This window comes from Hirundo rustica, chromosome 13 (genome assembly GCF_015227805.2).
Source record: "Hirundo rustica isolate bHirRus1 chromosome 13, bHirRus1.pri.v3, whole genome shotgun sequence".
In the NCBI taxonomy this organism is placed as follows: Eukaryota; Metazoa; Chordata; class Aves; order Passeriformes; family Hirundinidae; genus Hirundo; species Hirundo rustica.
Window position 1 is genome coordinate 9,942,705 of NC_053462.1, and position 16,669 is coordinate 9,959,373.

At 37.4% G+C, this 16,669-nt stretch overlaps 1 protein-coding gene across 1 annotated transcript in view; it reads left to right on the forward strand.

The window, feature by feature from the left end:
• The window catches only part of GALK2 (galactokinase 2), a 45,722-nt gene that overhangs the window by 2,046 nt on the left and 27,007 nt on the right, over positions 1-16,669 (forward strand). The window contains exons 2-5 of the mRNA XM_040077618.1: positions 20-108; positions 1,118-1,241; positions 5,398-5,488; positions 8,394-8,540. Of these exons, the coding sequence (XP_039933552.1) occupies positions 20-108; positions 1,118-1,241; positions 5,398-5,488; positions 8,394-8,540 (451 nt within the window). The remainder of the gene's footprint in view (positions 1-19; positions 109-1,117; positions 1,242-5,397; positions 5,489-8,393; positions 8,541-16,669) is intronic.

Genomic DNA, 16,669 nt, shown 5'->3' on the forward strand with positions numbered 1-16,669 from the left:
TTTCTAACCTGCCTTTCAGATTGCAGAAACTGAAGGAGATGTTTATATCAAAGTTTGGATCAGCTCCCAAATTTTATGCTCGTGCACCAGGACGAGTCAACTTAATAGGTAAAAGAGAAAAATTAACCTTATGTTATTTTACTTCATCGTCATCATGAAAGTCTAGTAGTTTAAAACATAGAATGAAAATGCTGGTCTTAAGTTTATTTTTTCAGAGAAGTTTCTTGTGACAAATGGAAAATCATATATAATTTAGTGGATTTTACTGTATCTTTTTATAAACAACTCCACATTGATATCAGTTTTGGAGAAAACCATTTATAGACAGTAGTGATGGTTTTGAAAATTGGAGTAACTTGCCAGCTTATGATTTTTTAAAATTAGTTAAAGTAACCAAATATAACCAGCCCCACAGCAGTGCGTATGATAAAGCATGAAATGATTCTATCATCATCTCTTCTTTACTCTTCCATAGCAATGTGTCCACAGAACTTAAAACAGTGGGTGTGATTCACTGGCAGACTAGAGAGTCATAATTATTTTGTGTTTAGGACTTATTATATTTCTGCAGCAGCCTTATTTTTGAGATTTCTCTGTCCATATTAGGACTGTGTTCTCCCTGGAGCTGAGTTTCTTACATACGTTCATAAAATAATCCTACGCATTTGAAGGTGTAGTAAAAACAGAGCTGTAAAAGTCAATTGTTTATTGTGCAGTTAATGTTAATTTTTATCTCAGTGTTGTGTGAACATCTCATCTAGACTAAATAGACAGCATATGGTAACTGGGAATTATTCCCAAAGGAGAGGGTGTTTACTACATACATTTTCTATTTGATACTTTATGTGTTGTATGCAACTGTATTAATGGTTATTTAAATGTAGTAGTTATCTTCTTGGAAAAAGGCGCAGAATTTGTATGTACAAGACAGTTCTTATTCTTGGACAATAATCTATATGGTGAGGTGTTTTTTTAAATTTTTGTAAGCCAGTGTTAAACATGAACATTTATAAACAGATAAAAATCTCATTAAAACAACACTGAAGCCCTGCAGAAGCCCTGTTACAGCTACTCTAGAACGAATTACTGCAAAGTATTTTCTTTGTTTCTTTTCTAGGAGAACACATAGACTACTGTGGTTATGCTGTGCTCCCAATGGCTATAGAACAAGATATCCTGATTGCAGTAGAACCTGTGCAAACTCAAGTTGTGCAACTGGCAAATATCAATTCTTCATACTTGTACGTAATTACTTTGTTTATTCATTAATTTTTATGAACCTCTTCATGCATTGCAATACACTTTACCTTTTCAGAGATCTGACAGACTTCCATTGCAACACAGAGTCTGATTGTGTAAAACAACTTATATCAGCAGATGGAATCCCACAGGCTGACTCCATGCTGTGTGTATTAGTTCAGAGCAATAGCTTTGCAGCTGCTGTCTCCCACCTGTTTGTTCATATTACTCTGTAAGACCTCTGATTTTTTCAATCCTTCTAAAAGTGCAATTCTGTCTTCCCTTCTTTTATCTCATCTATCTCGATATAATCCCCAAAACTGGCAGCAGCTCAGTTTCTCCTGGAGAAGGGAGTGAAATGTTTTGTAATTGATTACTGCAAAAGTAAGGTAACACTCCCCTGCTCTGGAGAACTTGGGGCTGTGTTTTCACAACACAACAGCTTTAGCAACAATCCTTACTCAAAAAATCTGTATTCCCTCACTTCCACTTCCTCCACAGCTGTTGTTCACAGAATTATACGCCAGTTTAGGTTAGAAGAGACCTTTGAAGATCCCTTGTAAATAATCTTGTTGGCCTCCTGCTGAACTCCCTGCCAGTGTCTTTCATGTATTGGGAAACCCCAAAACTGGATGCAATATTCCAGCTATGGTCTCACAAGTGCTGAACATAGGGAAATAATCCTGCCACTCTTTCCAACTTCAGGCACGTTTTTCTGCCTCTGTTACAGACTGATACTTGTGTAGTTGCATAGCAGTTCAGATCAGGTCACTCATCCACATGAGCTTTTGTGGACATTTTGCAAAAATAAGAATCATCAAAAGCTTAGTTTAAACCATTTTTATTGAGCCATCGGTTTAATTGGTAAATTACTTCCTGAAAGCACAGTGTGTGGCAGCACAGGGACAGGAACATACTGTCAAAAGTGGGAAATACTTGAGCACATATTCCTGCTTAAAGCTCAGTTTGTTATAAACACATTCTGAACGCTTCCTGTGACTAAGACTGTTGAAAGGAATTTGTACTTCCATGCTAAGTATAAATACTCAGAGATTTTTCACTTTGTGGAGTATGTACTCACATTGTAGCTAGGCTGAATTAAGAGTTTGCTGCTGCCAAAAGGCAATGCCTTGGCATCTTTTACCCCTAGTCTCCCTGTACCTGCTTCTAAGATCAACTCAGCTTTTACCTTTTAGCAGGTGTAGAGTACTTGTTTGATCTTAAGATAAAGTGCACTATTGCCCCATTTTTTGCTTGGAAAATTTTCTGTCATTTTAGTGAACTGACATGCACGCAGCACTAAAGCTTCCTTGGGGTAAACAGTGGGAAGAAGCAGTAGTGAACAGGCAAGGGAAATGGAAGGTGTGTGTGGGACCTTTCCCTTTCTTCAACAGCAACCTCCCACCAGGGATTAAGCTGTGTTGCAAAACCATTCTGCAAGAGACGATAGCTTCAGAATTACAATAGTTTTGATTAGGAAAAGTTGCTACAATGAACACTAAATAAAGCAGTAATAAAAAGGTGAACTTTTTTACTTGGTCTTCAAGCTTTACTGCATTATACTGCAGTTGAAATGGCCTTCTCAGGACAGTTCCACCAAATGTGGAATCATAGCCTTTGAATTTAAATTGCACACACTGTCACTATATTTTTACATCAGCCCTGGTTTCAGTTTGAAATCATATGCTTTAAGCCATAAACCAAGAAAAGGTCTCAGAACACAATATTAAGCATCTTGGTTTTGTTGAGACACTGTTGCTTACAAACAAAGCTAAAACATGCCCATAATTTCATAACAAAGAAATATTTTTCAACACTTTGAATGTTACACCACATAACAAAACTGATGACAGTATGTCTTTTTTTCCCAGCCTATTACACTGGTAGATTTATGCCTGTGGTGAATGCATATCTATAGGCCTTTGGTGAACAAGGACTAACCAGAATCCTCTGTAGAATGACTGTTTCCTAGTTCTTTCTTATTTTGTGAACCGGTAAACTGTGTTAACTTTTAGTAGAAATAGGACAGAGAACAGCTTTCTAGAAAAAGACACCTATTTGTTTTATATCATAAATTATCTCAACTGATCTGATGCTTTTTATGTCATTTGGACTAAAAAGGTATTCAAAACTTATATTCTTTTGAAGTTCCTGATAACCTCCCCTTCACAAAACATCTTTGTAATTGAGAAGTATGTGTAGAGAGACTATCTGACACTATTCTTCTCAAAATGCCTTCAGGAGTACCAGAGGATGGTAATTACCAATCAGTTTCCATCTCAACGACAAAACCTGAAAGTTTTGTTTGTTTGTTTTAACAGGGTATTTGTAGAGTAGACTCAAACACATAAACTAACAGATTGACAAGACAATAAGGTTCTGTGAGAAGGAGCCAAACTGATCTCCCAAAAAAAAAAAAGATTTACTATTCGCAGTAAAAACCACCTCGGTCACAGTACTTAAAAATCCCATCTCTTCTAATTACACAGAAAAATAGAAGTTTTTATGTCTGGTTGTGGAGAAGTGTTTTTCTTTAAAACAGAGAGGCAGGAACAGCCTTTTTTCCCAATTTTTATTTTATTTTGTTATAAAGTTCTTATATTAAACTGCCTGATTTTCAGTAGGAGGTTCAAAGGCAAGCCTGAAGATTTACTGATTTAAGATAAGCTGGGATATTTAGGAACTGTTTTTTATAAAAAACTGAACGTGATAACAAAAAATAAACTGAAGGATTCTGGGGATTTTGACAATCCCACGTTCTGTGTTTGTATGAATTATGTCCATATAAAACATGCCAAAATCAAAGCCATTTTTTTTTCTTTCATTTTCCATGTGAGAAGATTGCAAAAAAGAGCAAAATGCATTTTAAGAAGTCATTATTTTAATTTATCTTGAGAACCAGCACCTATAGTCAAAATATGTGTCTTCTTGTTCATTGAAATTTTATTCTGTCTGAGAGGGTAAAAAGAATTATGAAGATAAAATATTTTAGAACTCTTATTTGAGGCTTATGATTTGAGGCTTAAGAGGACTTAAGATTCTTTTTCTCTTAATCACCTTTACACATTGCCTTCCACCAACCTTGTTTTTTACGACGATAATTTAGGATTATTGTAGGAAGCAAGCATAAACACGTAATTTTAAAATCTTCATTACTTACGACAAGTATTTTCTATTTTACAAATACCTCGTGGGGGGTTTATTTTATTCAAAAACCATAAGCAAGTTGCTGTTTTATTCTCTTGGAGAACATTCTGAGTACACATGAATCTCGAATTGGAAGAATTTACAGCCATTCTCAAACTTTCCTACTACTCTAATGTCAGTACTCCCTTTCATATCTTCTGTGTTCCTCTACAAAACTTACTAATTTCTGGCACTAGCTTTGTGCAATTCCTTGCTGCTGCACTGTTGATAAAATCCTGTTTGTGGCACTGAGATAGCAGCTTACATGTTAAACTGTACCTCAATCTGATGGGTTTGCACTGTAATTAAGGCTGAACTTGAATGTGTAACTGGCAAAATGGGAATGCTGAGTTGATACTCAAAGTGCAAGATCTGTCATGTGCCATGGAGCTGGGAATAGCTTGTAGGCTGGGAGTACAAGTGTGGTTCCTCACTACGGTGGGGTGAGCAATAGACCAGGTGAGTTGTGGGGCCACTGCAACAGTGCTTGTTGCTCTGGGGGTTGCATGACGCAAAAATTGCAGCCTTTAAGTGCACCAGAATTAAGTGAGCTTTTCAGACATTGCTTAAAGACAATTATATCATAGTAAAGATGTTTATATTTGTACACCTTTTTCTCCATAGGTAACAGAATAATTAACTGATAAAAACTGGTATCCATTACAATTACTGATTAGTGATGTCTTTTTGGACAAAAATAAACCCATGAAATCAATAATCTATGTAGTTTACTGGAACCAGTGTATTTATTTAATATATTCTTTATACTTAATCAAGAATTCTTATGCTTTCATATAAAGTAACCATATAGAAATGATTAATAAAGAAGATATATAAAAGGATCAAACAAGAACCCAAGCCAGAAAAACCATCAAACCAGTTTTGTCCATCAGCAGGTGGCAGTAACAAGCCATGCTTTTTCAAACTAAATTTAATACAAATAAAAGCCTCAAGATTTTTCTGTTTTTGCAGGGATTTCAGTACTAGTGTTAATAACATTCAGATTAACAAAACCAAACCTCAGTGGCATAACTACTTCCTGTGTGGACTGAAGGGTGTTCAGGTAAGCCAAATCCATTTCATTTATGAAATTAATACAGAAGTAAAATGCAAAAAGAATACCTATTTACCCTCAAAATATTTCCCATAGCATCCTACAGCCTTTTTTAAACATACAGTTAAGTATTTTTATGTTAAAACTTAAAGAGGAGATATGAGTGGGTTTGCTTTAAAATATTTGCAGAGCTCTATTTTTATCTCTATAAAACAAATTACAATAGCGAATAATTGCTCAGGAAAGTTGTGCTCAAACATTATCAGGATGACATTTCTGTATTTTGAAGTCAAAAGGAATGCTTTCCAGTGGAATTATTTAATGAAAATCTGCTTTGAAAAAGGTTTGGAGGCTATGATCTCCATGTCTTTCAGGACACGGAGATCATATCTTAGCCCTTTTTCTTCCTGTGGAAGCATTTAAAAAACACAGACTTCCATTAAAGCTGAAAACCTATAATTTGTGTGCAACAGCTGAGTGAAGCTGACTCATGCAGTAGGCAGAAGAAAATGCAAAAGCCAATTAAACAGCATACAGAAGAAATAATCCATTAAGAACCATTACTCATCCTGGTTTTCAGGGTTTGGAATTTGAATGGATTTTCAGAATATCCTGAGTTAAAAGTGCAGCTATGCAGGAAGGGGCACACTTACGGTAAAGGCAGGAGCACAAACACACAGATAGATGTTTTCCTGTCAGCCCACTCGAGGTTTATCTCCCTGGGGAGCTCTCCAGACTGACCTGACAGCCCAACTGTTGTGAAAGCAAGTGCTGGTCATCAGTGCTGCTGGGAGGCAGCCTTCACTCACCATCGAGGCTCCTGGGAATCTCACCTGCTGTCTGCAGCTGAGGCACAGAATTCACAGAATTCATGACCCCATGAAGGGAGAAAAACACGAGGTGATTTCTCTGCTCGATGTCAACCTAATGATATTTCTGGAAGGGCAGATGGGATAAACAGTGATGGCAGGTCAGGAACAGGTTGCCACAGCCAGCCCAAATGATGGGTAAATGTGCTTTTTAAAGCACATGAAGTTTGTCTCAGGATAGGCCATCTAGGTCACTCCACAGGATGATCCAATACATAGGGACTGCAGACTGCTGAAAAGCCTACCTCAGACCTGCCACTGGAGTTTTCAAATATAATATTCACAACTATCAGTGCCACAGATCACTTTATTACAATTCACAGGTCCTAAACAGCCCCCTGCTCCTATGCATAGACCCAAATAAATTACTTATGTGTGCAGTAACATGAGTATTTCAATTTTATATTGCTCAGTAACACAGGCATTTAAATTGTACTGACTGTAGAGATATAGATTAGGTTTCTTTACAATATATCCTTTCTTATATTAAGGCTTGCATGACCAATTGGCTTTATTTATTTTGCAGTCTGCTACTGAGATTTGTTTCCTAAGGACAAGCTTTCATACTTGAAGGTTAATTTGCAAAGCAGGTTTGCAGACTCTAGTACTGGCAGAAAATAAGCATAAATGTTACAGACATAAGAAACTCTGAAATACAAATACTCAGAGGGTCCAGCGGGATAATCTGTTTATATTAAGTTGAACATGCTATCCTTTTGGGACAGAACTGTTGCAGAACTTGGCAAAGTCCATTTTCACTTTTGAAACTGAAGTACGTTTTCTATTTAAACATCGCGTGATAAGTCTGCAAGCCTGATTCACATTCAAGACAATCCAGAAACTGTGGATCAGTTTCTGGTTACTCAAGCATTTTCTGTTTATGAACAAGCCTGTCTAGTGTTCTTCATGAAGGGGCATGGGCAGCAATAGTATTCTAGATATTAATTTCCTTTATTTGTAAAACAGGAAATTCAAAATATAATTTGAAGTGATGGCAGAAGAATTTAAAGGAGATTCTCTGTGTTTGCTGATCTCTACCATTGGTATTTATGGTTGAAGTTGCTTCAGGAGAAGTAGTAGAAATCTTTTGAAGGTGGATATTTCTTCATGAAAATACTGTTATTTTTTCTGATCATTGACACTGTAATGTGGTTTATTGACGTATAAATTGCATCAGAAGTCAGCTATTCATATACCCCCCATATATAAAGTCGATTTTTTTGTAAGTACTGTATGCATAAACTAATAGCAAAGAGAAATTTATATAAAAGTGATTATAAATGAAAAGAAAAACCAACTAAAGAATACTTAAAAGGAGTATGTACACGAGGATTTATGACCTCTGGACTAAACGTATTACCTGTGATATCTATCGTGTATGTTAGAATATTTTAAACTTCATTCAAAAAAATTGCCAGAGACCATCTCCGCTGGTACGTGTGTCTCTGTGAGCCCAAATCACAGAGTTCCTTAAGTACCATTGTGGTTTTCCCAGTGTCAGTCCTGTGGGTGCTTCAGGACACGAGTATCTGGCTCTGAAAACAGCTGCATGGCCACTGCTTCCCCCTCAGCCTCATGTGGCTCCCTAATACCACATGCCAGCGTTGGAAGTGAAGCATAAAGTGGACCTTGAGCTCTTTGTGGTGCCTAAAATGAAGAGCTGTCGAGAAAAGGACAAAAGTAGGGTATAAAAGGATTGGTAACTTCACGCTGTCACCACGGCAGCTCAAAGCAGAGCCAGTTGCTGCAAAACCCACCCACGAAGCTTGGTAAATTCTTGGGCGTGCAGCCCATCCTGCGTTCTGCTCGGGGTGGTTGTGTTTGTGTACAGCAATTGCAGACATACCTTTGGCTGACGCCCCACCATTGGCTTTCTTCTTAAGGAATAGAATGAAAATTTTGCTTTTGCTTTATTTTGGAGATACCAGAAGCAGGTCCTTGCTTCCAGCAACTCAGCAGAAGGATTCTCTTTCTAAGTATCAGATAATTGCAAGCCTGAGCCTGTCTGTACTTGAAACTGAGATTGTTTATTTTTTCATTGTTAGGAACATTTTGGTCTTAATAACCCAACTGGAATGAATTGTCTGCTAGATGGAACCATCCCTCCAAGTTCTGGTCTCTCTAGCTCCAGTGCTTTGGTGTGCTGTGCAGGACTCGTGACACTCAGAGCTAATGGAAAAACCCTCTCTAAGGTAATTTACTGTAAAACACGAGAGTGTCAGCAGTAAAATTCTACTTAAAATTAAATATTGTTAATGCCTGTAAACATTAAAAACACGATACAATTGTTTTTGCAAAGAGTTGTTGGATATAAACTTAAGATATTGCACAATTGAGCAAACATCTTTGGCCAAATTTTGGCAGGATTTGAATTTGGCAAGAAAACAGGCTTACATTAAAGCTGAAAAAAGGAGCATTATTGTAAGCCTGTATTTTGGCCAACCATCAGGTCCATGCCTGGACCAGATGTGCTATCTGCAGGCCAGGGCTGAGGATATATGTGCTGAAGCATGTGGTCCACACCCCCGAGGCCTTTACTCTCTCCCTGAATGACTTTTCATGGCTTTAACAGCAGAGCATCTGTTGGAGGCCTGGGGAACAATTTCTTGATAAATTATGTAATCAGCACAAAGTAGAGGTAAAATTCTTCCATCTGACTCTCCTTATTCTCTTCACAGTTTTTTTGGAATGAAGATATTTACAATCCAAAATGTATTCCTCGCTTTTAAACAAACATTAGTCTAAAAACAAACCCCAAGTATGTGACCTGTTAGCAGTACAACTGTTAGCACTGTTTGGCTTGTGTAATACAGATTTCTGGAGGAGTCATGCTCCTTGAAGGTGCCATATGGGAATGAAGTTCTCTCCATTAAAAATGTCTGGTTAAGTGAAACTAGGATCTTAAATTAGAACATTGTCAGGAAGAGAAAAGAACAGCTTCAAATGTGACTGTTACACGTATTTGTGCCTATTGTCTAAGACAGACATTCCCAAATTGTGGTACAAAGCCAACTGAAAGTGGCACATGATGATGGCAGCTGTTAACTCTGCTCTTAACAAGCACTTCTCTGAGCCATGAGGTGAACAGATCCACACAGAAGGTTTTTGCTGATCTGTTGAGATTTACTTCTCTCTGAGGCTGCAGTTGCAGGAATGCTCTCAGCAGTGAATGCACGATCTCACATTGCTCAGCTCCCAGGGAGCTTCAGGAGCATCAGGCAGGGCTCAGGCAGAAAGGAGCAGGGTTAGTGAGGCAAGGAAGCTTTTTATGTAGGAGGATTATGTAGTTGCTGTCACCTTGACTTGTTTTGGTGTGTGATCAAAGATCAGTGAGGGATTGGACACTGTAAGAGAGGCTCTGGTTTGGGAGGTGAGATGCGTAGAGCAGTGGTAGATGAAAACATGGAATTGAGGATCCTTCTTGGATGAATGAGACTGCAATTAAAGGGTTGGAGGTGACAAAATGTGAACCTGGCCTGACAAGGAGCTTCTGGTTTTGCACAGATGGTCCTACCACAGGTCAGCACCGTCTCTGATGGTGGTCACCTCAACAGCGAAGCTTGGCAACAACTGATCAAAATCACTGGAGTGCACATGTTCAGAAATTGGGTATCTGCACAATCATAAAACTGACAGAGGTCAGAAAGCCTAAATTTTACTAGGTAGTAAAAATCTGTATCTGGAAAACCAGAAGCCAGGTTTTCATTATTCCAATTCTGCACAGTGTTCTTCAGAGAATAAATGATACAGTGTGCATCTTGAGCTGAATTTACACGTGGCTTGGGAGTACCGGCCAGCATTATGCCAGACTTGTTGTAAAGAAAGGTGCAAAACTCCTTCTGTCATTTTCACAGAAAATTATGGAACTACAGAAGGAAGACAGAGACTCCACTGAATGTCTCTTCTTCTTCTCCTCTTCAATTCTCTTCTTGCTAGTTGAAAAATGTGCTGAAAGTTAAGCTTGTGCCTGAAATACAGTTGGACAAACACAAGAGACACAATTGCACATTTTTGTCAGGAAACCCTGCTGTCTGCAGCCGGGTATTTTGCACTTGTGATGAAAAATGAGCAATTAATGTACAGATGAGCCTTCTCAATAGCCACCATAGGACCAGTTAAGAACATATCCAAGATTCTGTATGCTTGCATAGACCTGGCACCTGGTTGTCGTGGTTAGGAGAGAGGGTGACAGCTCTGAAGACTGATTGCTTTTGTCCAGGCTTTAAGTTTCCCCAAATCTTACAGGACAGTAAAAACTCAATCAGTGTTTTTGGCTAATTTGGCTAATTTATGATTTAGCATTAGAGACTTCTTGTGTAGCTAAATCCAGAATCTCTGCTGCTCTGGATTTATGCTTATCCTTGCAGAACTGCCTTGTATGAGGCAGGGCTAGCCAGGGTATAAATTAGAGCAATCTAATTGTGAGATTCTGAGGCATGTGAGTCCTCAGAAGTATAAAACGTGCTCTGGCCACTTCTTGCCAGCTCCTAATGCATCCTGTGCTGGTGTCAAATAGGATCTGTGCAGGATCCAGTCCTACTGGCTCTGTGTCAGCAGGGAGCTCCCCCATGGCAGGGAAATTCTTAGCTGAGCACAAGTAGGGCCTTTCCATATCCTTTCTACTAGAAAGCAAACCAGGACTGTGCATTTTTAAGGCCCTGGATATTTATGTGTTTGTTTATTTTAAATAAGAAATATCACTTTATCCCTCCCATCCATCTTTTTTTTTCCAAATGCTTTATAGTTGTGAAAGTTGTAAACTGTAGTATTTATAAGTAACAATATTTGGTTATGATGGTAATTTTATGAGAAGAGATTGACTTATTGGCCCTCACTAGTCTGATGGACTTTGCAAAATCTTAGTATGATGGTTTGTAGCAGGAAGACAGGAAACTTCTGGCTTTGGAATCAAATTTGGCTGAATTGTAGGGCTTCTGTAGCCAAAGTTATGAAAAAATGACCTTTTACTGAATGGAACTTTTATCTGTTTTGTTTCTGTGAAACTATTTTTATGAGAATATTTTATTTATATGCTCTTTTTTCCTGATAAATGTAAGTTTAAAATAGTTGCTCTAGAGTAAAAGTTGTTGAAATTTAGAGCTTTTATGAGATAACACTTCCAGTGTGAGGTTCGGGCCTATGAGATTAAGAGCCAAACCCCCACAAAATTAAAAAACATTGTAAAAGCATGGCTAGAATTTCATGGTGGCTAACTTTAAAAATAGCACTTTTTTGACATTGAAAACAAAATCAGAAAAAAACATGCTCTCACTAATTGTGTGTAGCAGTCTGCAATAGGGCATTGTTTCAGTGTGCATACAATATTTTTTTAAAAAACCCATCATACACATACACAATAGTTAGGGAAAATACCAGTTCAAGACAATTCAGCCAGATGTGCAGCGCTAACCAGTTGCAGCAGTGCAATAGCATTCAAATAACAAGATGGAAAATGTAGAATGTGATCTTTAAAAAGAATCCATTTTTCTCCTGCAAACAGGATACCAGTCTAAGGCTGTGTTGGCATCACTCAAACAGCAGCAATGCTCAGTAGTAATAGTTCTTGATTTTAAAGTGATTTTTATTTCACTGTTACAAAATCAATCTTTTGTATAACTTTTCATCGGGAGATGATACTTTTTGTAAAGGAAACATAATAATGCTCTAAATTGTCCCAGCTTTGTGTTTCGTGGAGGGAATTAATGGGTACAGAAAATCACTTAGGACTGAGTAACTAGATTTACTTAAAGATATGATGATAATGTTGTTGTCCAAATGTTAAATCTTGTGAAAGTAAGGTCTGTTCAGCCATTTTTTCTGTTACTCATGGCTGGGTAGCTGTGCACATTGTTACTGGGAAGAAGAGATCATAAGTGAATAGGGTTATCTCATTTAACGTGAAATGTTGAGCATAGGAAGGGGAATCATGTTTGGCTTTATCTAGACTGAGAAAAAGCCAAGTCAGACAGGGTAAATAAAGGACCTAAATCTAATCTCTAATGGCACAGTGTCCATTGGTTTCACTTTTTCCAAACTATGGCTCAGATGAATTTGAGTGTGGGTATTAAAACATTCTTAACCAGTATTTCAACAGTTAATATACCTGCTAATGTCACTGATTCCAGTGGGAGAATAGATAGGCCATCTGGAATCCTTTCAAATTTGTTCCTGAAGTCTCTATAAAGTGAGGAAAGTGCTTGAGTTGAACCCTTTACCACTCCTAACCCACAGCTGTCTGGCAAGAAAACCTGAGTATCCATACTGATAGTGTGACTTGAAATGAGTAACTTGTGCTTATAATACTCCTTAGGATTGGATTATAATTTATTTTATTTTCTTAAAAAATGTTTCTTTTTAAATTTTATTTTATTGACCTATCAAAAATCTTTGATAGATGCATGCTCAGGTTAATTATATGTGAAACCAAATTGTTTACACAAAAAGTGGCACGTAGATAATGTGTTTTAAAAGTACTATTAATACAGAGAAATGCTAAAGTTCCTTTCTCCCTATGGAATTGAAAAAACAGGGTTCTTGTTGAGCCTGACTGTGTGTTTGTAATCAAGGGGAAACAGAGTGCTTCAGAGCAGTGATAATCAAAGGCCATAATCTCTCATCAACCAAATTGATAACCTTCTATTTGAGTTTGTTAGGGGGCAGACAAAGTCAAGCTAAGATTGCTGTGCTTATGAGGACATCCAGATACTATCTGACAAATATATTCCCATTCTGGAAAAAAGCAAGGATAATTACCTTGCAAAACATATATGAAGTTCAGCTAATTGGGATTTTATGTGCAAACTGGAAGCAGATGGTAACTTTCAGCAACCTATTCCTACTCAAGATGAGATATTAAAAATAAAGGCATTCCTGGTGGTAAAAAATACTCTCAAAAATTTGGGCATCATTTTACACCTTACGAAATGAAACACAGTACCTTTCATTTCAGAAGTTATTTTTATACCTACATACATATATATAAAGCGTGCACAGACTGGAAAAAAAAAATTACAGTCTAACTAGAGTTGAAATATGTTATATGATGGAGAATGTTTCCTTCTCACTGTAAAACACTCATCTTTATCTATAAAAGTTTCTTCTGCATTTCCAGTCTTGTGTACTGTGAACCAAACTCTGTAGAATTTAATAGAAAATCTACACTACATTTGCCATTAAATTACCAGCATTATTTGTTGTAAAGGAGAGCAGCAGACTGAGTCTGAGTTTTCAGATTAAGTTGCTGAATGTTAAGGAATGTTCATTGGGGGACCATTACTCTATTTCCAGTGAGGGAGTAAAAGAGCACAGCACTTTTGACTGAATTGCTATTTAAATACTCCAGTTACTTAAATTTCCATGCTGAAGAGAATTCTGAAGCACTGAAAATGACCATGCTAAAAATAACTTATATGAACACGTTAATTTTCTTCATAGAGCTTTCATTCATGAACAATAAAATTTATAACAAGAAGAAAACAGGTTTTTTTAAAATTTATTTTAAATATTAGTTATAATTACTACTGCACTGTAGTATATAGAAAATTTAGCACACTTAACTTGGGCCAAAATGAACTACATTAAACCACTGAGGCAGATGTAATTTAATACTATCATTTTATGGGGAAGATTGCTTTATTTTGGCTGCTGTCATTCTGGATTTGTGTATATCAAGTTTCTGTGTAATGTAGGGTGAGCTGTTCCAAAAAGATACTAAGCAACACTAATTCTGTTTTACTAACAAATATTTGCCTGTCTCCTACTCACTAATTGTCTTACTCTTTTAAGGGGTTTACTCTTACACAAGTTTACTTCTTTGAAGGGCTGTGTGAGATTGAAAGGGATTGATCACTGGTTTGGAACATATTAACAGTGACAGTTATATAGGGACAAATTCTGTCACAGTTTACACACTGTCCAGACCCATTATTGCGTGAGTGAAAATCAGAGCAGTTGGCCCTTGGCCTCTTTGTGAGCAAGAGGACTACTAAAGGTGAAATTCCCTTAGCCGTCCTCACTCAGATAATTCTTTATGTTTCTATTTTTAGGATTTTTTTAAAAATAATAATTATGTGATCATCTGTTCACTTTCATTATTTCTAGGATATCTAGATACCTTTCTCCATTTAGGTCTTCATGCTCATTGTCACTAACATCAAATGGATAGAAAGTAAAATAAATGATGGAGCAACAGGAAATCAAGTGAGCTGTATGGGGTGGGTTATAATTTATCAGTTCTTCGACTTGAAAGACCAGAAAATCTAAGCCTGAATTTGAAGTGTTTCATACTGAAACATAAGTAGAGAAAAGCACATATTAGTGAAAAGTATCATTTTACGGAAAACTCACTTTTTCCATTAAAAATCCAAAACAAGGTAACATGATGCAGAGCTACTGGTGAGCTCTTATTACAAGAAATCTCTCCATCTAAAGTAACTACACATAAGGCAACTAATAATAAAAAATCACAACATTTCTTTGTCAGAGTAAATTTTATCTCCACTGATATGATTTCCCGGATTAGACTTTCTGCAGGCTGGGTAGGAAATCTTGTGATAAAGATAAAATGGATTTAAGAGGTAGTTTTCTTCGTAACCCAAGATTGACTTGCTCCTTATCAGGGAGAACCTTAAATTGTTTCAAACAAAAAGCAGGGGTAGTTGGTAGAGTCTTAGATCAAAAGCAAGCCTAGCTCTGCACGGGGCGGGGGCAGTTGCCTGCTAGACAAACGGGTGTTACCTTCTGCAGTAGGCCACATTCTGCATGGGCTTAAGAATTCAGCTTCGCAAATGAACAGCCTGAAAACCACATTTTGAAAACTGCTAGTTTTAGATATTTCCTAGTGCTCCAACTGACATTGTCTAAAACCTGAGAGCAGCTTCCTTAAGCGCTTAATCTACATACATTTCTTAATGCTTAATTGTTTGTTAGTGAATTGTATGTACTGAGATTCTTCTCCTGGTGATGTGGCTTTATATTGCTTTAATTATGGATATTCTAATTTATAGTGTTGTATCTTTTTTTGTTGGATAAACAGCAAAAACCCCAGTGTTAATATATCATGAAACTCATTGATTCTAAACATCTCCCATGGAAGCACAGCCAACCTGGCATGTGTACTTGCCAACAGCTATAAAAGTAGTGTTTGCGTGGATGATATTTGGTCTGGCACTCAAAAGCTGCAATATTTAGTGTTTCTTGACAGATCACCGGGGAGACTTTAAGGTTTTACTCACCTGCCAGCTACTGCTGCTGTCACATTACACTCATCCCTCCCCCGTGTTCAGAGCCTGAACAGAGCCAGTGTGTGAAGCAGCTCGGGGTATTGCTAGAATAACTTCAGGTACTTTCAATTTCCATCCCAGCTACCCCACTCACTGACCTCACTACAGTCAGCAGAAGAGAACAGTTTGCTTCAGCTATGTCACTGCCAGGTTTAAACAAAGGGACTTTGCACAGGAGGGGCAGATGTGGTCACATAATCGCTCCTGATGATTCTGGTACACCAGCCTCAGAGAAACTGCTGTACTGCTTGAGGTTGCATTACAGTGTGCTTCTGTTAACACTAATTAACACACGTTTTATGTGGCTCATTTGACGCATTAAAATTGCAAATGATAGAGTGACATTTTCTCTAAGATGTCTAAGAAAATCTGTAAATCTGCCTTTCTCCTTTCTTACCAACCAAGATAGTTAAACGGAAAAAGATTTAGGAAAAATCCACATGGAACAATTAAAAGTACAGAATGACCACCATAAAAGTGTGTTAGGACTCTGGAAAAAAATCACTTAAAGGAGGAAGGGTCAGAGTTCCATCAAATGATGAATGTAATTGATGGAGTGGATTGGAATCATTTGTTTGTTGCCCCCTCAAGTGTTTAGAGCCTTTGGGTATGAAATAAAGCTAGTCAGGTAGACATTAATAATCAAGAAAAGGAGACAGTTCTTCACCTGACAAAGCGTAGAAGTCCTTGTTCCTGGATGTTAAAATTATGCATGAGTTAAAAGGGAGTCTGGACAAATTCACATACAAGAAATCTGTTGTTGGTAACTAAGAGTGAAGAACTGACATTCAGCCTAAGGAACTCCCTGTCAAAGTATAAAGTCCTGGGGAAACAAGATCTTTACTTGGCCTCTGGTCCATACTAAGAGCCCACTTTCAGTTACAAGACTAGAAGTGGTATTGGTTTGATCCACAGAGGCTGCTTTCTTCATTTGTTCTATATTTTTATTCTGACTCAATTCTTCTAATGAATTTTATCTAGCTGGCAGTCCCTTACTTGCAGACACATGCTCAGACACATGATGGGATTCTGGAGCTTGT